Genomic DNA, 26444 nt, shown 5'->3' with positions numbered 1-26444 from the left:
AGCAAGTCTGATGTTTTCATTGGAGAGAAACGATTCCATGCTCTTTGGTTTGGTATAATAAGTAACCTAGGTTTTGGACATGTGATGAAATGTCCATTTATTCTTTGCACATTCTGTAGTCATAAAGCTTTCATTGGTTAGTCCATTGGTTGGTTCCTAGCTTATATTGCATAATAGAAAACAATATATTGTCCTCTCGTCTTTGGTATTTGGGCTAGCTAGTGTGTCAGTTTCTTGTTCTAAATGAGACACCAGCAGTGAAGCTTTTTCCCTTTTTTTTTTTTTTATGGTTTCTGTTTTTGATCATTTTGTTCTCTGGCAAAGCTTCTACCCTTCAGCTTCTCAATGGATTTGTAATGGATTTTGGAAAAGGCGGTTTGGCTACAAGTCGTCACAGTGAGCAGCCCCTCTCTCAGTTTGTCACCTTTGACAAACACAAACAGACAAACAAAAGAAAAAGTAAAACTTTTGGTTTCCGCTCCTTGCTTGGATCGGGCCAAACCTCGACCCGTGCCCTCAACCTTGCAATCCCGCTACCTCAGCCCACCCCACCCCACCCCACCCCACCCCAACCCGACGGGGGACCCAGCCACCTATTGTCACGCTTTGGTACAAGTGCTGGACGCTGAAGATTGGGCGCCGGGACTAGCTCCGTCATCTGTCCATTTGTCCAGACTCCGACGGCGGGCGTTCATGAAGAAATTGCTGACGGTGGTGAGTTCGAGGCCCAGTTGCTGCGAGATGGTGAGCTGCATCTCTTTGGAAGGTCGCTTGTTTTCTTTGAAGATGGCCAGCAGTGTTCGCCTCTGCAGGTCGGTGAAGACCAGCCGGGATTTCTTTGGTGTGTTGTTGCGTTCCTTTGCTGTGTCTTGCTCCTTCCGCTTGCACGCTACAACCGATGAATGGGAAATAACACAAGACATGAAGAATGTAAGAGTCAATATTTGATTCCAATCGAGAGGGGCAGTTTTTAAATCACACAATGGATGAAAAAAATGCCAAGGGTCAATTGTAAGAAGAGATCACTCAGACACACACACACATACAAACACAACCGCTGCCATCAATGAACAAGCAGCACGTATGAGTGATTCAATCAGTTTTTTTTTTTTTTTTCCCACCGTCTGATCGGGGTTACAGTGAGGATCAAATGCGCAATTCTATTATTCAAAATGCGTTTACCGGTATGGGAGCACGGGGTAATATTGAGAATAAGCAGTTGGTGAGTGGAAAGGGGAGGAGGGCTGTATTCTTTAAAGGTGAGACGGGATCAATGGGATCAATAAGTCATGGTTGCGCTGTCTTTCATCAGATCTCTGCCGTGTCGCTAAAGACGTCTATAAACACAGACAGTATGAGCAGAAAATATGGAAGACCACTTGGTTAGTTGACCTACTTGGTTTTGATCATAGTAATACATGATGATTGTAGTAACGTCATTGATCAGAAGAGACTGCAATCAATTTTGTTATGTCGGTATTATTCAGTCCAGAGTAGAAGTCAATTCTTCCTTCCTCAAAGAACAATCTACATTAAAGTAGGCGGACTCGGATCCTTTTAACACAGCAATTTGTTAAGTTGTTCTCTCTTTTGAGGCCTTTTGTCAAATAATTGTATTCCCCCCCCCCCCCCCCCCCCCCATGTGACTCCAAGACTCAACAAACCTATAGACTTGGCACAAAAGATAGCACTGATGAACTGACATCATATTTGGATGAGAGTTGAAAGTCCACATGATGTGGATTCAGACTTTATTCTCGTTTCACCCGTAAACAGTCACAGACAGCCTTTGGATACAGTTTGCTTAGTGTTCCATTAATTACATATAAGGGTATGGCAACTCATAAATTGTCATAGTTATCTAGTTAGCAATCTATTTTTAGCCAAGTAATCTATTATTTATCTCTAAGTTTCTTACTCCAAATACTGTGAAACAAAAATCAAAGTAGAGAACTAATCAATGATCTGACAACCTCTGATAAAAGTATCTTTGGTATTTTAGACGTAACATGAAAAATGCACTCACTTATTGGATAATGCAGACACGGTCTAAAAAACATTATTGTCTCATGAATTGTGTTAGCAACAGAAAACTTGCAAAAAAATGCAGTTATTTCAAAAAAAGTCAATACTTGAAGACATTTACGATTCACTCCAATTGACACTTGTGGTGCTAAGGGAATGAAAATATTTTTTTTGCTTCATCTTTTAGGCCCCTTCACTATTGCTTTCATCATCACTCTTTTGTCTCCATTAGCTCTCTGCGCCATCATCCTTCATCCATCCTCCTTCACCACCTTCTTCATTTTACTTATTTTGGCCTGCTTGCATCACTCTCAACTGCCTCTTGCTCATCTTCCTGCCCCTCCTATCATTCTGACTTGCTTCATCCCTTTTTTTTCCTTTCACCATGCCGTGCCTTCTCTGGCACTCTGTATCATTTTTTTTATTGCACCATTACCACTTAAGCCTGGTATCCATTACACTGAGGGCATGTAAGTGCAGGGTAAGTAGTAAAGTCGTCCTTCAACATACATTTCGCTGCTGGAGCGTGGCGCCACATTTTGGCACATCAAAACACTCAATCAGGAGCCAGCAGAACTGAATGATTGTTCTGTTCAATCTTTTGTCAGCAACTTGTCACAACTGAAATTAGGTCTTCCAAATATTAGCAGTCAACATAGCTAACTACTATATCTTTCAATATCATAAAAAAGTAGGGTCATTTTTAAGCCATTTAATCATAAATGAATGAATAAATAAATCCATTCATCCATTTTCTGTACCGCTTTGTCCCCACGGGGGTCACGGGCATGCTGTAGCCTATCCCAGCCGTCATCGGACAGTAGGCGGGGGACACCCTGAACCGGTTGCCAGCCAATCGCAAGGCACACAGAGACGAACAACCATCCGCACTCACACCTCGGGGCAATCTGGAGTGCTCAATCAGCCTATCAAGCATGTTTTTGGGATGTGGGAGGAAACCGGAGTGCCTGGAGAAAACCCACGTGGGCACAGGGAAAACATGCAAACTCCACACAGTGAGGGTCGGAGGTGGAAACGAACCCACGCCCCCCTAACTGTATGGCGGACGTGCTAACCAGTGCCCCACCAAGCCGCCTTGAATAAATAAATAAATAAATAAATAAATAAATAAATAAATAAATAAATAAATGAATGAATGAATGAATGGATGAATGAATGAATGAATGAATGAATGAATGATTCTTTAATATAAAAAAGCCTTACTATACATATGTACAGTTATTTTTGTTAACAAAAAGCCTGAATGTACATTGTCTTTTTTTATTCCAAAAAGACTTATTATACGTGGTCATTCCTAAACATGGTCATTTTTTTAAAAAGGTATTACTATTCATGGTCATTATTTTTATTTAAAAAAAAGGCATGATCAATTAGTTAGTAAAAATACATATGTACAGTTTTTTTTTTTTTAACAAAAAGCCTGAATATACATTGTCTTTTTTTATTCCAAAAAGCCTTATGATACGTGGTCATTACTAAACATGGTCATTTTTTAAAAATGGTATTACTATTCATGGTCATTATTTTTTATTTTAAAAAAGGCATGATCAATTAGTTATTAAAAATATCTACCATACATGGTAATTTTTTAAGCCTTATCTCAAGTTGTAGTTGTACTCTATGTTGAGCGGGCAGCGTGTGATCGATTTCTGCTTATGATCACGATATGATACATGGTCACCTTTAAAAAAAGCCTTACTATTCATTGTATGTATCCTGTCCATAGTCAGCCGTTGCCAAGTGGTTCGGATTGTCTAATACCGCTCTGTGGAGCTCAGTTCAAGACCATACACCCCAAACACCGCCCCACACACACACCGTGGTGTCCTTGAGCAAGACACTGACACCCTGTACTGCTCACCGGGCGCTTGCTTCAGTAGCTCCCTGCCCCCAGTGTGTGCCGCTGACAGTGTGTTTGCTATGTCCACTCGTGTGACAGGTCAAAGGCAGAGGTCAAATTTCATGTATGCATGTGGACAAGACACTCACAATGATTTTTTTTATTGTCGTCAGACACACACACACACACACACACACATGCACTATATAATAGATTTATGTTAAGGCGTGCAATATTTTAGCACTTAGCAATCAGCACTACATAATATCCCGGTATATGTGTGTGTGGTTGTGCTTAATGTACTGTGATCATTTCCTCTTCCCACCGGAAATGCTCTCCCTCTGTCTCGACAGTACATTGCATTTATGGCTATTTTCAAAAGGAAAACTCCCCAAATATAGTAAGTATCATATCAGGATTGACTCTAGGCCTTGATATTGCAACACTTTCTTCTTTGTTAAGTTCAGTCGTGGCTGTGATGTCACACTAGTTTTGCTGCCTGTAGTACAAGCAGTGGCGAAAGTTGTACTCTATGACTATTAATTAAATCAATGAGCTACACTGTCTCTGTTAATGTAAACACACATACACAAACTTGTTTGAGATCAATTCTACAAACATACTGGTGGAAATACCCACAGGAGCACTAAAAGTGTAATCACCCGTTCCTTGAAGACGTTTTTAACGTAAAGAAAAATATGGAATTACATCAGAGCTATTCAATACACTTAGCGGCTGAAGCACTTAATCATTAGTGCAACTGATTGGAGATCAATAGGAGCATACAATTAATGGTGTAAATGTGCTCTGAGTGTGTAGGGTGGTAGGTATTTGTGATTGGGAACATAAGATTCAATTGTGTTTTGGAGCTGTTTGATTGGGGAGGCAACAAAGGATATAGTCGCCAAATAGTTGTGTGACTGGATGGATGGATGGATGGATGGATGATAGATGGGTGGATGGATGCATGGTTGGAATGATGGATGGTTGGATTGATGGATGGATGGTTGGATGATCTCTGCTTCTGTTAGTTTCCAATCCTTTGGTACCAGTCTTGTCATTTGACCACTGAAAAACGTACTTCATTTTCATCCATCCACTCATTTTCATCCCTGTCCATCCATCCATCCATCCATCCATCCATCCATCCATCCATCCATCCATCCGTCCGTCCGTCCGTCCGTCCGTCCGTCCGTCCGTCCGTCCGTCCGTCCGTCCATCCATCCATCCATCCATCCATCCATCCATTCGTCCGTCCACGCATGACACAACCTCACCAGAATGAGGAACTAGCCTTCAAATTGCTAAAAAAAACAAGTTTGAATTTCCAAGCAAGTATCATTGGAGAGATATAAAAGCTTCAGGGAAAACATTCACTAACCTTGACTTGCTAAATGTTGACAGTGAGGATGAGTCAAAGGCAGCCACTGTTTAGTCACACGCACACACCACACATACACACACTAGACTAATAGATAATGAGTTAACCGGCTTCTCTGTACTCGTTCTTATCAGCTTTGTTTTTGGTGTCCCGAAGCCATCGGTAGTCTGTCTCAAAGCACACAGCACACGGCAGAGAGCAAACACAGGTAGAAAGATAATATTCTTCCATCAATAGATTGGATTGTTATTGATGATTGATCCAGCGGTTGTGGAGCTATGAAGCAAAATCCTGGAAAACTGCTCAACTCTTTGTCTCTATTTTAACCATTGCCAGGTCATATAAATTAATCCGATTTCTGTCTGTAAGATGCAAATCAGCCTAGACAGCAAAACAGTTGCAAGAAAATTGTATTTATGATTTCGTGGAGTGAAAGTGGAAATGTATTATGGGGTGCAGTGGTTGGCACAAGGATTGGGTTTAGATAATGAGCGGATGTAGATCATTTGGAAGAATGGTTCAGAATGGATAGTCAATGAGTGAGGATGATAAATGGAAGTTCTCGATGGCCAGATAGTGAATGGATGCACACACATTTCTAGCTACTCCCTCCCGGTAAACTGTCACTAATAAAGGCTGTAATATCTCCAATTGGATCCTATCCATCTAATCTAAAACCTAATCCAATAAGAGACAGTATCAACTAAATGAATCCAGTTATGTGGCACAATCAAATAGAAGTGGATTCCAGCCAATCTCATAAGTCTAATGCACATCAAAACGAGAGCTCCTTTTAATGCTTTTACCACAAAATTTGAAGAAAAGGGTGGGGGGTGGGGGGGGCTGACCATCACTTTTCTTCATGTTCAGGTTTGCTTCTGATTTATCAGCACAAGCAGACCCAATGATAAGCCTCAGGTCATTTGAAGAAACACTCTGGAGGGGAGATAATGCTATATTTTCTCTATTTCATAATTGTTGAAAATAGGGGATTAAGTCATAATTCAGTATTTTATACGATCATTATTGCTAATGGCAAAAAAAACCCATTATGTACTATACAGTCTTTGTCTACTAGATAATATCATTAAATTACGTAAATGTAAAAAAAAAAGCCTCTTTTACCACGCACTAAGCAAATAACCAGTGAATCATGCTTGATAACAGTGAACTTCAACATACATGCTGCTGAATCAGACATTGGCCGTTATCAATATTAGCTGAGTTGCATCAACTCCCATGACATCAACACACTCTGAGAGTATAAACATCTCCACAATTATGCAAGTTCCATGCATGGACTTTGTTTTAAAGTCTGCACTTGCTGCAGGATTAATTCAGAATGGCAAAATACAGGCGACGCACTGAATGTTTACTAAGGTTGCTGTGTGCAATAAAATATGCTGTTTCCCATTTATTGTCTTTATTTCCCTTCTATTTCGGTGGCAAAAACATAAAACTCCCTCTCAGGAGGGCATACGGTCAGTCAGCTCTCCCTCCCCCACTCGCTGCCTCCCGTTCTCTTCCAGGAACCAGTCTAGATCAGGTTCCTACGGATCAATGGAGAACTCGGTCCGTACCGTTTACGTTATCGTTGCCAGTATTAATGCTCTTTTAATCTGCTCTGGATTACTGCCATCGATCCACATACACCAACCCTAACACGGGCCAAGCCCAAACTGCTGCTTCACCAACAAACACACACACGCTGCAGAAACACGCAGTCACACACACACAGAATATCTAAATAAAGCAAAGCAGAGGCAACAAATGTTGCTGTTTGGTGTCAGTATCAGAGCATCAGCTGAGCATTGATCCACTCCAGACATCAGCACATTTGCAGGCAGCCGAAGCAACACACTATCAAACAAAACTAAAGTATTTTACAATGACACTGACTGTATGATTCATCTATGTTCTACTCGTTGTTTTGGTTTGTAACATGTTAGAAAATAGGCAAAAATGCTAATCAATGCTTTCTTAAGCAAATGCAATGATGATTCGACGCAATTTTCATGGACGATGAAGGAGATTTGGGAACAATAACCATTGACAAGATGCAATTTCGAAAGGTTTAGACCAGGGGTGTCAAACAAAACTTTGGCGTGGGCCGCATCATAGTTATAGTTTCCTTCAGAGGGCCAAAACGGTTAAAATATTTTTAAAAAATGAATGGAAATAAAAATTGCAAGCAATAACTCTATTCTTTAAAAGTGAACTCAATTTCTAAGTATTGGCACATGAAGTTGATGCACAATTTGTCTTCACGGGCCACAAAATGATGTGGCGGGCCGTATCTGGCCCCGAGACTTGGGTTTGACATCTATGGTTTAGACAATTTCATATGAAAAAAAGTATCCAAACAAATAATTGATTATTAAAAATCATTAATGATGAATTCATTGACTGATTAGTTGTCGATTAATCGATTATTCATCGCACCTCTTCCATTACCCTAACTCACTTTTTTTAAAATATATAGAACATATAAAAGTCACGCTTTTCTACACTCATGGAACTAAACACTGTTTTGCAGGTAGATTTTTTGTACCATTATACTATTAAATCAGAATGACCAATTTTAATCTATTATTAAACAATTTCAGCCAACGCAAGGTCGAATACCAAAAGGCCTTTTATTTGTCCTTTGATTTCTCTCAGTGCTGTTTGTCTTTCACCATAAAGCCTGTCCAGAGAGTGACGGCTCCGTGCCGCCCGTCTTTATTCATTACACCTGCAGACAGAGTTATTTCAGCCACGCCATGACACCAATACTAATGAACCCGAGGGAGTTGGCAGTTGGTGAGACGGAACATTCTGAATGACAACACAAAGTGGAAAATGAAGGTTGGTTGGTGAGTGATGTCCAAAGTCTTCTAGTTTTTTTGTTTTGTTTGTTTGTGTTGCTACATCATCAAGAGTCACAGTAGACACTGTTTGAGACGCTGAATTTCATCAAATCATGTCCAAATGTCCATCAGCCCAGTATCCAAATAAGACAATAAGCGCACAAGTTACTGACGCCATGGTTCAAAACTAAGTAAATGTTTAGACAGTTTTCTTCAAATGAGTCTCATGTAGTGGCGGACAAAATATACTTCAACCCACCAGGATAGACATGATAATTTACTTTTGGGTATTTTTCGATTTTGTTTGTCAGAATTCATCTTCTCCATGTTTCCACCTATGTCCGAAGGGAACATAGAATGAATCTTTATCAGCCTTTTATGAGGGATTTTTATTAAAAAAAAAAAAAAATTGCGGACCCACTGAGCTATCCTCAGCCTCTCAATTGCCCTCTCTATGGAAAAAAAAAATCAAGCTTCGTCAGTGGTTCCAAGTAAAATTTAAATGAACAACTTTTGATCCTGCAGTGGATTTTTTTTTTTTAATTCGTGCATTCATTCACAATTTTCATTTGTCACTTTCTGAATAGTGCTTGGGACAAACATGAAAAAAAAATCAAGAAAAAAAATCAAATACCTCGATTTTAAAATGACATCAACCTATGTGAAGACTCATTTTAATTGTGAGTGTTATTCATGAGCAGAAAGACATTTTGCCCATTCAAAAAGTGCTTGGTGAAGTTAAAATCAGGGCTCAGGTTCTTCCACACCAAACCCACCCAACCATGCCAACAAACGATTATTAAAAAAAAAAAGCTGGTTGAGAATTGCGTTCATGTCCCTCTTTCTTTTTCTCAACAAGTGCTCAACCTCGATGAGCTCAGCGTAACAGATGTCACGTTTGATTTGACCACCTTAATAAAGCTGAGACAGGACCATTTTCTCTTCTGAACTCGGACAGCTAATTGAGCCGGACAACACTTGTACCACATTGTGCCATAATTGCTGTGGATGGACAGAATGAAATAATTCCCTACACAACGCTATAAAATTCCAAGTGTGAAAAGTTGCAAAGAGTAAGAACAAGCAAGACTGATGTTTACACTTTTAAGATATTGATAAGCTGCTGTATTATTTTCATGCTTGTGTTTACACCCGCTAGTAAGAACGAGAAAAGAAAACGTGACCAGAGCAGCTAGAAATAACGGCGCTTCTCTTTCCCGTTTACTCAAAAGGTGAGAAACCAACAAGAAGCACAAAGCAAAGACCTTCAAAGGCCACTTGCTGATGTAGGGCGACAACAGGTCTCTCACTTTATGTGGAGCAGCACACCAATCTCTTGTGCTACATCCCACAGTTTGATTGACTGTCGTTTTCTAAAGTCAGTACCCCGCTGGACAGACTAAAACCTGTCTTTTATCCCGAGGCTATCAAAAAAAAAAAAAGCAGTCAAGGCTGTCATCACAGGTCGGGTGCCAATCAAACTGTGCATCCTGCAAACACCGCAGCTGCCTTTGCTTTATCCAGCAGATTGAGAGGAGCTGCAGTTACTAATAACCTGGTGGAGGTGATGAAAGGCACTTCTCAAAAGAATGATAACAACTGTCAAGAAGGCATCAATCTTCGTCACCTTAATTCCATGTTGGTTACAAAAAACAATCATAATAAATAACACAATATAACCCTAACAGTGACATTACATTCGCATGTAAATATTGACGTTCTTCTTCCATTTAAGTGTTGCATCATGTTATGCCGGCGGTGAGTAAAGAAGAAGACAAAATTGCAACATTTTCTGTCAAATCTCCTCAAACTTACACACTACAAAGCTCCAACGCCTCCTCCCAGCAGTGTCTAAAATCTATTTTTATGGATCAATAGCTGACGGTGAATATGCAGGAGGTCCAAAGACGAGAACCTGAAAACAGAGGCAATCTCTATTCCCATAATCTGCAACTGTAATACACACAAAACACAAGGAGAGTAACTGCTGGTAATTGGCATGCCATAAAGCAGAGTCCAGCTCATTAATAATGCAAAGTCTGCTTGGAGCTGGACACGTAGAATGGAAACTGTGTACCGTCTAATCCAGGGGTGGGCAAACTACGGCCCGCGGGCCACATCCGGCCCACGGGACCGTTTAATCCGGCCCGCCAACCCTGAACAAATTGTATTATTAAACTTTTTTTTTTTTGGTCATTTTGCCTGCAATGACTGCGTTTTCCCAGTAGATGGCGAAGCGCTCGCCTGCGCATTTACTACCGGAAGCCGTGTCAGAAAGCTCGGTGCACACTCACAAGTGCGTGTACGGACATGGCGCACTCTCGCTCTATTCGTATCAGTCCCGAATTTAGAGCGTGGGCTTTGACGACAGCATTCTTATAATTCGCGCGCTGAGCTTTCAGATGCAGTTTTGCGCTAAAGCCACCCACAAACCTTCCCCTGGAATCCTTCCATTAAAATGAGTGGCCCGAAAAAAAGAAGTGAGTGCCGAATGTTAAAAAAGAGTGGCCAATTTGGCTCGACGTATGCGACGTGACGTTCAGCCACATGAACGTCAACATCAACCCGTCACAGATCAAGGTAAACGGACCAACACCTCGGATCTCGCCTAAGAATTGCCACAACAAATTTTACTATGACGCACTAGCAAAAAAGGGAGACCAGCAACACTGTTCCCACTGAAAATGAACGGGAGGCTCTCAAGTTTATTGTAAAAAAATGCATTTCGAATATGATTTGTACACATAGCAGGGATTGAAACTAGCGACCATTCTCATTTTCAAACAATGCAGGATGCTCAAGGACATTGATGCACCACCTATTTGCGACTAATCTTAACCTGTAAAGTTCTTAAGGCTTACTTTAAGGAGGTGTTTCCCGTTTCCTCACCTCTGTTACCAGGTGAGTTAAAACTCTGCTCTGATTTTCAGATACCCCTCACCGTGTTGCTGTTTTGATTACTTTATTTGGATGTATGCTTTCACCGATTCTTCAAGATGATATATTTGGTCAGAATGTTTGCCGTTTGATGTGATCTCATAAGATAAACATCTTTCATTCATCTGACCTGCAGGCACTGAAGTGATGGAGATTGTTATTCATAATAACAGTGTCGTATTTTACGAGAATCACTGATAGCAGTTTTTTAGTGAATTATTATTTTTTTAATACTGTTAATAAATGCATTTGTTTTCAAAAAAATTGTTTGGAATATCCATGCTTTACTACCTACTAAAGGCCAAGATCTTTTATGCAATGACCTTTACAGGTTGCTTATATGACTTCACACAACACCTACGTCCATCTGCTCCTGGTCCGGCCCTCCGGTCCAAATTTAGAACCCAGTTCGGCCCGCGAGTCAAAAAGTTTGCCCACCCCTGGTCTAATCAGTTGGATTTTCAGTGCGACTCGACCCAAACTGTTGGATTTATAGTTCTTAACACGTATTTAAAATGTCGAAATGAACATATTGGGCCAAGTTTTTCCAGTCACCTCACGGTTCCATTTCCACTTCACACTGTGAGTTCATCCTATGTCGGTATTAGTTATGTGATCTATTTTCCTTCATTACTCATTACTCATTACTACAAAGCTGTTTAATTTACAAATAGCCAAAGGCAGGATGTTAAAGCTATTATTAATTACAAGCAAAAAATGTCACAAAATGCATTACTGTAGTACTGATGGAACTGTTGAAATATGAGCTCGCCTATTCTAACACTGATTTGCGGATCGTTTTCTTTTCATCCATAATTCACTTGGAGTCACGGGCAGCATCCTCCAACCAAACAATGGGACCCACACTCCCTCCCCCCTTATTTATTCCCTCCCTCCATTTTGCCTGGTTAACCCGGCTGTGAGGTGAAGAAGAAGTGAAGTGAGCAGACCGAGGAGGGTCACGCCGAGATTCCCATCAATAATTCATCGGGCTGCTGCTGCCTCTGCTCTTGTGTTCAATTCCCCTGACAATCACATAATACCTCCCCCCAAAAGAGAGAATGAGAGAGAGAAACAGATTCCAAAAAAAGTAGGAGGAGGAAAGGAGACAACACTCGGGACACATTTCATTTGAGCAGTTTCCAAGTCAAGGAATCTCCTTCATGAGCGTTTTTGTAGAAAGTAATTCTAGATTTCACAACTCTTATAAGTGATGGGTTGGGCTTGACATGGTTATGAGCCCACCAAATGTATGCATCAACACAGTTAATAGTCAAAAGTGACAGTCAAGAGCTGAGAAAAATGACTTCAGTCTTTGGAGAATCTCAAAACTGGACGAGACTGCTTGTTGTAGATGTCTGTGTGTAGTCCATCCAAAGCAAGTGCAGTACTTTTCGAAAAGCATTTATCATGGCTGTGATGACACTATGAAGTACCTACAGTGTAAGGCAGTAGAGCACAGACCAAACAAAAGAGGAAAAAAAAAACTGGAGAGTCATGTTTGTTGGCAGGCTACCTCCAGATTCATAATAAACTGATAACCACGGCTATTATAGTTTGGAAAGGTGGACAGTCCTCTCCTATTTCATATATAAAGTAGATTGGATTCAAGTAATACAAATAATTTCCCATATCTGCACTTACTACAGCGGTAAACCAAAATAAAACGGGATCCTCCTTGGCTAATGCGCTAGCTATGTTGTGTGTGAGTGTGTGTGTGGGGTCAGAACATGGCGGCCAACTTTACATCATCTGTAAGTGGAAGTAAGTCAGCTGTGCTCACTCCCACAGTGGCGAAAATGCCCCTTTTCTTCTGAGCAAAAATACTGTACAATAATAGTGTCTAATATATATACGTATATGTATGTATGTATGTATGTATGTATGTATGTATGTATGTATGTATGTATGTATGTATGTATGTACGTATGTATGTACGTATATACGTATATACGTATATATATACATTGACCACGACTATGGCAATCAACATAAGGTGACACAATTACTGTTTTGTATTTATAATGACATCTAATGATAATAAATCAAGATTTGGAGAGCGAATTGTAGATGTTGAAGTTAAGTCAGACGGTGAAAGAAAAGGAAGCTCCGCAAGACAGCAGGATAGGTTGCTGTTGAGTGTGTATGTGTGCTGCCATTTTACAACACAACTAGCATGAAAGCACCTCACCCCAACCCCCTCCTTCACTCAAGGCATTTCCTGTTAATCTATATAATCAAACAACAGCCGTCAAAACCAAACAACCCCTGCCACGGGGTCGATAGACAGAAATCAAGGAATCAAAGAATGGTGCAATTGTGCAGAGATAATCTCATCTGTCAGAGCTTGAGCACAAACTGCTTATATGCACCTTTGAAACGGGGGCAAACAAGCATAGACTGGTCCTCACTCCTCAGTGACCTTTTGTTGCTTGTTTTTGGACAGATTTCCATATATTTATCTCCAAATGTTTGCATTGATCCCTCTTAACAAGCAAATAGGCACAAAACTGTTCTGTCAAAATTACATTGATTGATTCTTTTTCTTTACCTTTAAAACAGACAAAAAGTTAAAAATTAAAAGACAAAAGTAGAACACATCATTCATGATGTCCGCCACAATGCTAGAAACTTCAGAGTATTTTGAAACTTTTGTTAGTATTATCAAAACAAAATGTGTATTCTACAAGAATATATATGAAATAGACTTTGATAATTCACAATGCAATTTTATTTTGCTGTAACACAAGCCCCAAATAAGAAAAAAAATACGTCTTCAAAAAACTTGATTGATCAAAATCCTTAAAGAACAAAGTTATTCATTGGCAGAACACAATGTAATCAGTCCATTTAAGCATAAATACACATAAATCTAAATGAAAATTGAATCAATGTTATATGTTCACAGAATAATTATAATATACATAATATACAACTCAATCCAAAATAAATTCATTTCCCATTGTTTTTAATTTAATAACAAACCTTATTTAAACAGTTGGGGTGAATGTGCCATATGGAGGGATATTTTTTTAAGCAACTCTTTTTTTATTGTTTACCTAAAATACTATTTCAATTTTAGGACATTTATGGACAAACGTTTTTCCTAATCAGCTTTATTATCAAATGCATTTTGTGCTTTCTTATTTTTTTTTAAATTTACACAGTACCCAATAACTATCCTTTAAATATTTAGATCTGAATCAACATTTCCCTTTGTTTGATTTTTTTAATTAATGAGTTTAATCATTTCTCAATGTAAAACATTAGTTGGGCGACTTACCATTAGATGCAAAAATAATACTCATTTATGTTTCTTAATTGTAATCAATAACCCTGCACTATTTTCTAACGACAAAATGCCTTTTTGCTGAAATGAATCTTGCCCCGAAGTGAATGAACAAGAAAACTGCTTGCGCAGCAACTAAACCTCAGCTGTATCACTCAAACCTCCTTTTGGGGCAATTTACCCCCACTATCATCTTTTTAAGCGCCCAACACAAACACACACCTCAACCTTTTGTAAGCCCCCCGCTGCTGTGGCTGTGTTCCCTTCAGACAATGGGGAATTGTTGTGGAACACAAACCAGGTTCCTCACTAGAGGGGGCCCCAGACCCACTGAAGTGTCAACCTTCCTGTCACAACCTCCTGAGCCCCTCAAGCAAGCTGAGTTTCTGTAAATAACTAAATAGCTCTTTATCTATCTATCAATTTCTCTCTCTCTCACTGACTCACAAAAGGTGGGAACTCCATTCAATGAAAAATGACTATTTATTTTTAAATAATAAGCAATGACAGTTGTGTGGAATTTTGTATGAGCGTTTCCTGTGTGGGGACATATAGTAAGAGGCACGGTGTGTTTGGAGGGAAATCCTCTGACCTGGTCATCCCCCATCGATCGCCTTTTTGTTGATCAATAATGGTAAACATAACACTATCTGAGTTTAACTAAATATAATGAGTTTCACTTCATCGTTTCTTCTTTTTCTGCCTCTAAGGAGGACGTGGGGGGGGGGGGGGGGGCAGTTCAATATTTTAAAATAAACCCAACCAAAGCATTTGGTGGTAAGTGAGAAAAAAAGGGACGTGGATTTACGTTGTGTTAAGTTATAACACGATAAAGAGCAATGCAAATTCAGAAAATGAGTTACCTGCCAGTCTGAGAGCCGACATCCTCTGAAACTCGGGCTCCTGCAGCCACTTCCACATGCGCCTAAAGGTCTCCCGGCCCGACTTTAGTTTACTCCAGGGTTTGGGGTTCCTCAGCAGGTCCGAGAGCGTCCCCTGGGAACGGCACAGGACCCTCTGGGCGAAGATGGCCTGAGGAATGCTGTACCGTTTCAGCTCGGCTGTGATCCTCTGTGCCACTTCCTTGGTGTTGATTTCCTCGAGCTGCCCCGAACTGTTCCCCCCCGGCGTCCCAGAGGAGGAGGGCGGCCTTTCCCTGGTGGAAGCTAACACGGGCCCGTGAGATGGAGAATGGAGGTGGGGGTGGGGGGGCTGTCCCGTTGACGACACAGGATGTCCTGGGTGGTGCATGCCGTTCAGGTGAGGCATCATCCCGCCCGCCGGGCCACCGAGGCCTCGGTGCTGGTGGTGGTCCCCTCTGGTGAGCATGGTGGGGTCGAAGTTGAGCATCTTGTCGTGACCTCCGTGCGTGGTGGCGCCGTAGTTGTGGAGACCCTGCTGGGTGTTGTGGAGGGAGCCCAGGCCATTGCCGAGCACCGGGGAAAGGCTCTGACCCATCCCGGACATGGGATCCTTGTGGTAGGGGTTGTAAATGTTGTTCATGCCCGGCAGCCCACGCTCGTCCCGCATCAGAGTGAAGCTCCCGCTGACATTGCCGGAAAGCCGCTGGTGATGGTGGTGGTGGTGGTGGTGATGGAACTTGTCGGACACGGTGGAAATGGGGGGGAGCGGCTGCAGCGGGGTTAGGGTGGTGTAAGTGCCGCTCATCCCCATGCCGGGAGAGGACGTGTCGCAGGGGACGCTCATGGCGTGGTGCAGCGGCAGGGACAGATCCGGACGGTACTCCCCACTACCGTCCAGGATGCTGGCCATGCCGGACACCATGGCCGAGCGCGATGACGCGGCAGCGGCAGCCAGGTCCTGGTGTATCCGCAGGGCAGCCGCTGCCGCCGCCCCGTGGCCCCCCACCGCCCCCGAAGAGCTCCCGCGGCCGTGGTGAGGGCTGTGGCCGCTCATCAGCTCCACGTCAGGGGCCACAGAGCTCACCGCCACCCCGCCGTGCAGGCTGCCGATGCCGTCCATTGTCATGTCCGTATTCATGGCGTAAGCGTCCAGGTCCTTGGCCAGGCATCGATAGGCGTTAGTGTAGGCAGTCTTCATTCATCTGTCGTCAGTCCATCAGGTCGAGCGGAAATATTTCTCCTTCTTCTCCTCCTTCCTCTCTCCTCGCCTCTTCTCCCCCCTGACGCGCCGGGATGGGTCAGTAGCCGTATCCCCCTTTTCCCTTCACTTCCGCGCTTGTTTCCCCGTCCTCCGGTGGCCTCTCCACTCTGCTCTCTTTGTGTTTCTTCCCCCGGTGAGTGCACATCCGAATTTTGTTGTTCTCGATCATACGGGCCTGTTCGGTGGCTCCCCCATGTCCAGCCCTCTCCTCCTCCTGTGTTGCTCTGCTCCTCAGACGGGAGCTGTCCACGGTCCCCTAGTGGACCGCTCAACCCAACCTGCTGACGAAGGGAGGGGTGGAATGAAGACAACACGTGAATGGGGCGGGACCACTTTTGACGGATCGGACGTTTAACCAATCGACGTAAGGTTTAGAACATAGTGGGCGGGACGAACAACATGCTCGTGTTGGGAGAAATAACTAACTTCAGCCTTAATAAAAAGATGAAAACTGTAAAACTAGCCGCATTGAATTTTGTTATTTACACTCCGAACAACATCTTAAATATTTATATTTTATGGTTACTTCCATCGCATATCTTCCAATGTTCTATTAAGTCTTCGTCCATCATCATGTTGCTTTAATCTGAGCTAACCTTCAATATGCAAAAATAAGTACACAAATTACACCTAAACAATGACATAAATAATTCAAATAACAAAGTCTGTACAAAAAAAAACTGTCTTGCAAGGCAAACAATGCTCTGTTGGTATTAGTATTTGGCATTTGATAACTATTTCAAGTCATCACAAAGATAAAATACCAACACTGTTAACTACAACAGTTACACCACATAAATATTACATGGATGGTGTCAGTCCGAACCAAACGTCTTTGCAAAGGCAGATGTTTTGATATAGCCCCTTCTCTCTCAGTGTGCAGGCCAGGCCTAAGCCAATTAGCGTGCATTATATGGCAAATTCTTGTGGACAGTCTATCAAAAATAAAAAAAATAAAAAGCGAATAACGTGGATGCTACATTAAAACAAACATTTGATTGAACCGTAATTTGATAAATTCAGTACATAAAGACTAACTTTACACTGCGGAATAAAACTTGAAATGAATTTAACAAAGCAAGTGAACATTCTTTTTCCTCAACTGTAAACAAGAAAAACAAGAAAGAAAAAGGAAATTGTAAATAGGTGAAATCAAGGCCACGCCATCTGTAAAGTGGAGGTTTCATTTTCTGGACAGAGGTGAGTACTTTCAGTCGGATGTTTTGAGCAGTTAACACACTGGCAGTGTTAAGTGCAAACTGCTGGCGTGTAAATGGCGAGCATGGGGATGTTATTGACAGTCTCGGGGCGGATGGATGAGTGTGGGAGCTGCAATGAAAGAGCATTATGGCCTGTAGCCTGTTTACTGCACAATTCATTACACTTCCAAGGACAAACGAGAGTAAAAGACCTCTGGCCCCAACTTCCCTTCAGCTATCCAGCCATTAGTGAAAAATAGCAGAAAAATGGATAGTCTTTTAAATTACTATTGATGTAAATGGGCCATCTTATTATCTAAACCTTTTTTTTTTTTTTTTACAAAACTGATCAAGACAGTGAAAAAGTTTGTCTGATCATCATTTTTTTAATGAATTATTTGACAGCTTCTTTTGTCTATTCCAGAATTGTTTTCATGAAACTCTTTTGAGAAACAATCCATCTGGCCTGTGAGATTAAGACGGCCCCCAAACTCAAGCTTCGCGTGCAAAGAATCACCCAAAGAGTTCAACAGATGCTCAAAACAAGATGAAAGAAGGTAACAAATAGGACGACAAAAACCTGTTGTGGCTCAAGAATGGCCGTTCTCCCCTCAATTGTACAATTATGTGTTTAAAACTAAACACATCTCTGAAATGACAATCTAGATACACTAATTGGATGCACTCTATTTGAAAGTGAACTCCACCTATAATCTCCACCAATTTTCGTTGCTCTTTCAGTGCATCTTCCTAGAAATTGTCCTAAAAAAATACCCCTGAGCTTGGGTGATAAGAAGGATGATGAGGGAATTAAAAAAAGACAAGATGGAGGAGGCACAGGGTGGGTAGTTGGGCAGATGTTGCTTTGTTTAAAGACTGTTGTGTAATTAAGGGCAGAGGAACAGAAGCCTGACCCATTTTCTTCTTTTGATCAGCTGTCAGAGGGACAGGCAGGGGGTCCGCTGAGGGACAATGTGTCTATTTCCTCTTCAAAAGTTTTGTCTCTTTTGCAGACCAAAACCACTTGGTCATGTAGAAAAGAAGAGTAATATAAAGATGTTGAGCAAGTGAGGAGGAATGGAAGGATGGTATTGAAATTGACAAGGAAGAAGATGACAGCATGAAGGTTAAAGGCAGATATAAGCCAAAAGCTGAAAAGAGGGTGGAGATACGATGCAGGGGGGAACTGTAAGGTGGGCGTGGGGCTTGTGGAAGACCCAAGGACGAGAGCTGAGGAGGAGCAGCTGTTGTGGGAGGAAGAGGAGGCGGAGAAGGAAGTGGTCGAGGTTGTTACAAAAAGGCGGAAGAAACAAATTTGCTTCTGCTGCCTTCAAGCAATGGGTGTCTGACTCTCCCTGACAAAAGTCATATTTTGCCTTTTTGTGTTTTGATATAAAACTATAAAAAGCAAACAGTACTGTCTGCTAACTAATAAAGGGAAAAAACAAATGAACATTCATTTTCAAAATCAAATTTCCGTCCGATCTTTTGGAACAGAAAAATATGACAGACAAACAGAAAATGATAGGCACGTTTTGTGAAAAGGTACACACATAATGTTGTATTTTGCCACAAAATGTAATTTGGGGACACACAGAAATGTGACTGTATTATATTACATACAATATGATTGCTTAAATATTATTATTACTTTTACAAAAAGGTGATGAGCTGGAAGAAATAGAGGGCAGATATGAAATAAGGGGTTTGTTGGACGCACTAAATTAGAACTAAAACATTTCAAATGGAAATTGCATCAGTTGCATACAACCCCAACAAGAAATTGTCAAACGGAATCTGTTTATACATTGTTTATTTCTTGCTGTCAGTGAATAAAATTGTGTTATTGTGAATACTGTTCTCCGAATAATTGAATTAATCTGGACAATGCTCTTTATTTTACCAATATCACTGTAGTAGAGTGAACCAATTATTTATTTTGTTGGTGTGCTCCAGCGAGGCGTCTGGTGTTCAAGTTCGCAAAGTGGTAGCTCCAGTCTGCCCAGAAAGAAGTCATTGGATACGGAATGTTTGGTCATTTTGTTGCTACTTGCAGACACAAAGGCAGATTAGCTTGCTGACTGTTAAGATAATCAATAGCCTGTTTATTTACACTCTGGAGTCATGTTGCTCAACCACAGATGACATTTGCGTAACATGATTATAAGAGTTTCTGATTCCCAATTAGTTAGGCCTAATCATGCCTTTTGAATAATAACCACCTGAACAAATCCACTAACTGTGACAAGCAATTCTTCAAAAATAGAGACGGTGGGCACGTTCGTCCCGGCGAGTCGCGTCCGACGTGGATCAGCGCAAGTGGTATATTGAAAAATTAGGGGGAAAAAAAAAGCTGTCGGGTGATGGGACATTTTAGGCCCTTGTTCTGTGCTCTCTCTCTTTCTGTGTCCCGGGCCATCTGCTGCGTTCTGAGCAGCAGTATTGATCTGCAGCTTTGTGCTGGAGACCACATGCTAATCTATAGCGTTAGTGACAAACCCCGCTCGGCTTTGCCTCGCATCTGTCCCACTGACAGACTCTCTCTCTCCCTCTTTCCTCCCCATATAACCAGCGTCATCCTCCCTCCCTGAATTTCTACCACTCCACTGTTCACTGCCTGAATGACCGAGCATTTTTTGGGGATGGGGGAGCCATCTGTCCGCCTGTAAACTCATCTTCCTTCACCTCCTGCAGTGATTGGGTGCTGCACGGTGAGTCCTGTTCCATGTGTTCTGCGTTTGAGGGCAGCCATTTTCAGTCTCAAGACTCTCACGAGGCTGGAAGGCCAGAGGTGGGCAGAAAAAATGGGAAATAGTTGGTCATATTTTTGGCACTTCACAGAGTAGTAATTTAGTTGTAGATATTGCTTAGAGTCAGAATAGTTACAATCCAAATTTACAGTCTACACAATTATCGACGTATATGACTTAAAAATCAATTCAATTATTATATTACATATAATAATACTCGGTGGGTCTGGTTTTAATTAAGAAAATAAAATAGATATAATAAAATACATAAACTAAAGATGTGTGGAAATAAACAACATGAAATGTTATGAGTGCATAAAAATGAGATATCAGTCTGTTTTCATATTTTTATCTGAAAATGGTTACATTCCAACTGTCTACACAATAATCTATGTACTGCATAGAGGTAATATATTTTTAGGAATGTTTTAATATCGTATACAGTACAATAAAGTAACAAAAATAAATACAGTCACTGACTAAATATAAATGACAAGCTGTGCTGGTTATACAGTGATGTACTTCACAGCATATTAATTTATATTTGATATGTGCAAAAATACACATTTAGATACACATTTAATGTTTTAAAAGGTAATAAGGATTTTGATTATAAATAATGAAATACAGTACCATATAGTATAACTGTATGTGCGGTCAGTAAAGCGGTGCGTTTTCAGAAGCATTTTATATACAGTATACATAGAGTAACAGCAATACAGTGACTTAATTGACAGACATAAGAATAACAACACACAATGCAATGACAAAGGTCGTAATGAAGAAACAAAAATAGAGACACTAAATAAAATGTAGATTATGCAGAGGATGATGCAGACAATTTGTATATGTATAAAAATGGATAAAAGTAAAAAAGGTTTGAGAAACATTTATAAATCTCTTGACCAAGTCAATAAAGTAAAGCTGTGTAGATCATATATTCAATATTCCATCTTAATTTTATGTTCCATCTGCAAAAACATATTTTTGAAGTTTAAAAAAGGATTAAAGTTTTAGATGAAAATATTTACAGAGGTAATTCATTCACCTAAAACAATACCTTGGTAACTGGATAGAGTAAAGCGAGGGTCAGATATACAGACTTAGTTAGTGTAGTTTAGAAGATATGTACTAGAGATTTTTGTCGTCTTATTTTGTGAAGATGATGATTAAAATGAATAACGTTTTTAAGCATCAACAAAAACACACTGAATGTGAAATGCCCATATGTATATTTTATTCTTATTATTAAAAGCTTATCCTGAAATCAAGATTAGTAAATCGGAAAAGCTATACTGTAATATATATACTCTGAGTGATGTTCCTTCATGAATTGAATTAAAAAGTTGGTCCAGAGAAATCTATTATTCACAGTGCACACACACACACACACACACACACATTTTGTTGTTTTGTCATAATAGAACTGTAAGAGTGTAAAGAAGAAGAGCACGATATACTGTAGGTCATCCTGGGTCCATGATTTGGAGAATAAAACTAAAGAAAAAGCTCCACTTTATTCTTCCTCCATCTGATCCCCCCTTCCTCTTCCTCACTTGCAGCGCCTCCTCATTCTCCTTTATTCTCTTCCAATCTTTTCAAACTTTTCAGACCTGCTGCCTCTTTTGTTGCGGTTCCGTTGGCCATGAAATCAGCTATTAATGAGAACACAATGGCCGCGTGCAGAGCCGCCCGCTGTATTCAAATGTGACCACACGCCATCATCTCTGTGTGTCCAACTCTAAATAAACACTCACTCAACAGCCATTCATCTCTATGAATCAGTGTGATGGTTATTATAAATTCTTGAACTTGGTAAACTGCAACATGGGGTTACGTAAATGATTAGACAGTGGATAAATTACGCAATGTTATATATATATATATATATATATATATATATATATATATATATATATATATATATATATATATAGTTTATATATATATATATATATATATATATATATATATATATATATATATAGTTTTTTCATAAATAAATCCCAGGGATGAGAGCCCATCAAAATATGCTATTTTTTTTATCCTCATATTCTTGAATCTGAATTTATTTCCACATTTTCATAATTTAAAGGCTTGCCAACCCCCTCAAGTTAAACACACTTTGTCCACAAAGCTCCATGCATGCATACACACACAGTACAGTATGCTCGAGTAAACATTATAAGAACATGACCACAGGCAGAAAGAGCTCATGCTAATTTGAATCAATATTAGTGATGAATTTCCATGGGGGCTTTGTTTCCTTCCCTTCCGTGCACAACGATCTGAGGGCGTTTTTTATTTCTCATCTGTACACGCTGTAGTCATCAATACCAAGCATGTGTGTGCACATGTTTGAATACCATTCAACTTTTGAGTTACAAATGGAGAGGGATTTTCGCCATAAGCATGTTGCTATTTTCTTCAAGAGAGTTTTTTTCTTTTTTTTCTTGTGATTTAAAGAAAAATAGTCGCATTCATTCCACCTTATAAAAGAATTTTATTTTGCCAGGTTTACAACACAATGTGAATCTACAAATGTAATATAGCGAATGAGTCATTTGGGTCATAATGACATTGTGAAAGGCAGATAAGTGAGTGTTTACGTTTTGTTTTGTGCTATTTTTAGTTAAGTCAAATGTTTGTGCAGATGAAGACTTGGCAGCTGTCATTTGGAAGGAGCAAGTTCAGTCCAAATTTATTTGATATACTCATTTACACAGCATACACGGAAATGTGTTTGCTTTTGCCTGCTTTGCAAAGCAATGTCATAAGAACATGAGACATTTTGGAGATGGACTTGAACTTAAATGTGACAAGCTCTTATGAAGGAATGGTAAAAACAAGTTCCTCTGTGTTATGAGGCAAAGTTAGTTTTACAGAGAGTTGTTATTCATTAACCAAAGACTCAAAGGTTTGGGGGAACTACTGGGACTCCTCCCCTTCACATGATTATTTAATGTCCTCTGGAGTGTAATTCTTTTAATCATAACATTTGATTTAACCTATTGATTTCCTTTCTGTCTGAAGAGCGAGAATCGGTGCTCGGGTTGCAGAATGAGGTGGGGTCTCTGACTTTTTAAACTTCTGATCAAAGGGGTGGGTAAGAAGGAGAAGAAAAGGAGCATCAATAATTGACAACAACTACACAAGGCTGAATTAAAAATGACAGCAGATTAGTGGAGCTGATTAATGTGACCAAAAGCGCCTCAGAGCTGAATTAAAGACATGCTACACATTTTATCTGGTTTTGCGGACAATGTGAAGTGCCATATGTATTTATGTGGGATATTATGAGATGTTTTATTTATGGGCTTGGTTATTGTCCTTGACATTACTTGGTATGTATGACATTAAAGAATGTTAATTCATTTTTTAAATGTTGTTTTTCTAATTTGCTTGATTGCTCAAATTTTATTTTTAAAACAAATTGGTATCTGATTTGTCAACTAAATAACCTTTCTCATTTAACAGTAATGAACGCCTCTTATTTGAATTTCAGCAATCTATCAAATATATTGATTAAAACAGACTGGGTTGATATGACTCATGCCTAATTCTGTTTTTAATATTTTTGACATATTTCATCATAATCAGATTATTAAATTTATTACAAGGAGGAAACAATGTACACATATTTAATGTGATATAAGATATAAAGTATAATACTTATTTTTACAATACATTTCAAATATTTGTATTCTTTAACGGTACCAACCATGTTAATGAATAAAACTGAAATGTGAAATTCTAGTGTTTCCTCCACAATTTCTTTTGTTACAAAATGTCAAAGGTCAGTCTCCCCTGGCACTTGCCTTCTGACCTTTCCTTTACATACACACTGACCTACATTACATGCATGGACTTTCTAACATGTTTCAAATCTTCCAGAAATGTATTTGATTTGTTTTAAAACCAAATTAATTCACAGTAACAACAGTTTGATGATTTTATTTAAATCAAATGAACATGTTGGATCACATAAGCCTTAACATAAAACTAAAACATTTGATTTACAAAGCATTGTTACTCTTAAACCAAGTCATTATAATTATGAAAATAAAATTTGACTTTAAATCTTGTAATATACAATAATATTACTCTAAAAATGCAATTTAGATATTCTTTTTCAATCATCACATATGACTCTATGGTCTAAATACAGACATGTATTTATTTAATGCAGCAATATTGTCTCCGTGTGCAGCCTGATATTGCACTTAGAGGCCACCGAGTTGAATGTCAAAAAGTGTCAAAATAAACACGTCTCAAAAAGTGAAAACTAAATAAACAAACTTGGAAGTAAAAATAGCATGGAGTAAAATTTGATTAAATTGTGAAAATAAAATGGTTTCACATATGAATATGATCAGGGAAAACATTGCACGTCTTTATGTTAAAAGGCAACACATGAGCAAAACAGAAGTGGATTATCCAAATAGTCACACACACACGCACACACACATAGTATACATATATACGTATATACATAGTATATATATATACTATGTATATACGTATATATTATAAGCACACACGCACACACACGCACGCACATGCACACACACACACATCTTCTGGGAAGACTTTCTACAAGAGTTTGGAGTGTATTTGTGGGGTTTTGTCTATTCATCCAGAAGCCTAGTAGGCCAGAGAGCACGGATGTCTCTTGATGTGTCAGTCAAAAGTTCTTCCACGTCAAACTCCTTCAAGCATGACTTTATGGACCTTGCTTTGAACACTTTGACATGTTAGAACAGAAAATGGCCTTCCCTGTAGCTACTATCTTAAAATTGGAAGCATAGTGTTTTCCTAGCTGTCATTCTAATTTGAGATAAGAGAACCTAATTGTAACTTTATCTTATCCTACATGACATCTTGTTTTGGCTTTACTGTATTTATGCAACCATGCCGCCGAATCGGACTAGTGTCAAGTGAATAATACGCTAAATTCTTGTGAGAACATGTAATTTGAGGGAACAGTAAAGGCATGATGGACATTATCAACCCACTTGGGGTTGGAGACCTCCATTACCTTAAATGGATTACATTCAGCACTCAAGAAAAATCCCAAAACACACCCAACTGAGCTAGCAAAAAAAGGGTCTTTGATGGATAGTACAGTAAGCTAATATTAATTATTTTTAGTTTTTTTTTTTAACCCCATCCCATTATGTACTATTGAGAAACTGAAATCCAACATCCAATCAATATACACTTGCACAATACACTTAAATATTAGGCTTTGTATCAACTGTGTAAGAAGATGCAGTGCTTTCAAAACATAGCCTATAGAGTCTGGAGATGATAAATAAATCCTGCCAGTTTGAAAATCAAAATGAAATGACGGTTAAAACAACAATCCAGAACCCACTCGTGTGAATATTGAATGTATACTCTATTTATTATTATTGCTACAGTGCTACAGTGGTTTCTTAAGAAATTGGTTTAATTTGACCATGCTGGTGACTCAAAACACTTTCCTCATTGAAATGAATAAAAATGCCATTAATCTGTTACAGCTTACCCTAAAACAAACAAAACAACTTTTTGTATCGTGCAACAAATAAGTAAATGAGTAGTTAAAAATCAACATATAGAACTAACATAATTTAATGGAAATTAAAGAAGTAAACAGTTTCTGCATAATGATTTATCCATTGACTACCTGCGGGCAGCAAAATACAATCATGCAGAGACAAAGAAGAGTTCTACAACTACTATTTTCTTTTTTTTGCTGAGGATAAAAAATATACAGTTATGCCTCTGAGTATTGTTCTAATGGCTGTCTAAATATGTTGCTGCACTGTTTATGTTCGAGTACTTAAAATGTTAGGTTTAGCCATTGCTTAAAGTGTTTTAATGCCACCGCATTGATGCTATTTTCTTAGTCAGTCGATGGTGTTTTGTGTTGTTTGATAGCATTAAGCTACACAGAAAGCTAATTTACTTTAATTCTAAGAATTCCTATCGAGACATTCATAAATCATCCCTGTGTTGCATTGTAATACTATATACCTTATTCT

At 39.5% G+C, this 26444-nt stretch overlaps 2 protein-coding genes across 3 annotated transcripts in view; one reads left to right on the top strand and one right to left on the bottom strand.

Moving 5' to 3' along the window:
- Positions 1-26444, top strand: part of fech (ferrochelatase) — a 48135-nt gene that overhangs the window by 18233 nt on the left and 3458 nt on the right. The window contains exons 11-13 of one of the 2 annotated variants that reach the window (XR_009716448.1): positions 8008-8122; positions 18090-18222; positions 20238-20376. Coding sequence is in view for 1 of the 2 variants with exons in the window: in XM_061294016.1 (XP_061150000.1) it covers positions 8008-8073 (66 nt within the window). In the remaining variant the exon portion in view is untranslated. The remainder of the gene's footprint in view (positions 1-8007; positions 8123-18089; positions 18223-20237; positions 20377-26444) is intronic. The other variant, XM_061294016.1, reaches the window with a different exon arrangement.
- Positions 585-16733, bottom strand: onecut2 (one cut homeobox 2). The gene is made up of 2 exons (XM_061294014.1): positions 15206-16733; positions 585-889 (listed from the first exon to the last, which is right to left on the bottom strand). Exons 1-2 carry the CDS (start codon positions 16401-16403, stop codon positions 600-602), a joined length of 1488 nt encoding a protein of 495 aa, XP_061149998.1. The 5' UTR covers positions 16404-16733; the 3' UTR covers positions 585-599.

The sequence above is a fragment of the Syngnathus typhle genome, linkage group LG12 (assembly GCF_033458585.1).
Source record: "Syngnathus typhle isolate RoL2023-S1 ecotype Sweden linkage group LG12, RoL_Styp_1.0, whole genome shotgun sequence".
Classification (NCBI taxonomy): domain Eukaryota; kingdom Metazoa; phylum Chordata; class Actinopteri; order Syngnathiformes; family Syngnathidae; genus Syngnathus; species Syngnathus typhle.
The sequence above is the reverse complement of the archived record's forward strand: the minus strand, read 5'-3'. Positions and strand labels throughout refer to the sequence as shown.

Coding starts and splice junctions, on each gene's coding strand:
- onecut2 (XM_061294014.1), bottom strand. CDS start 16,403: ATGAAGACTGCCTACACTAACGCCTATCGATGCCTGGCCAAGGACCTG. Junction 890..15,205: donor GTCGGCTCTCAGACTGGCAG/GTAACTCATTTT, acceptor CATCGGTTGTAG/CGTGCAAGCGGAAGGAGCAA.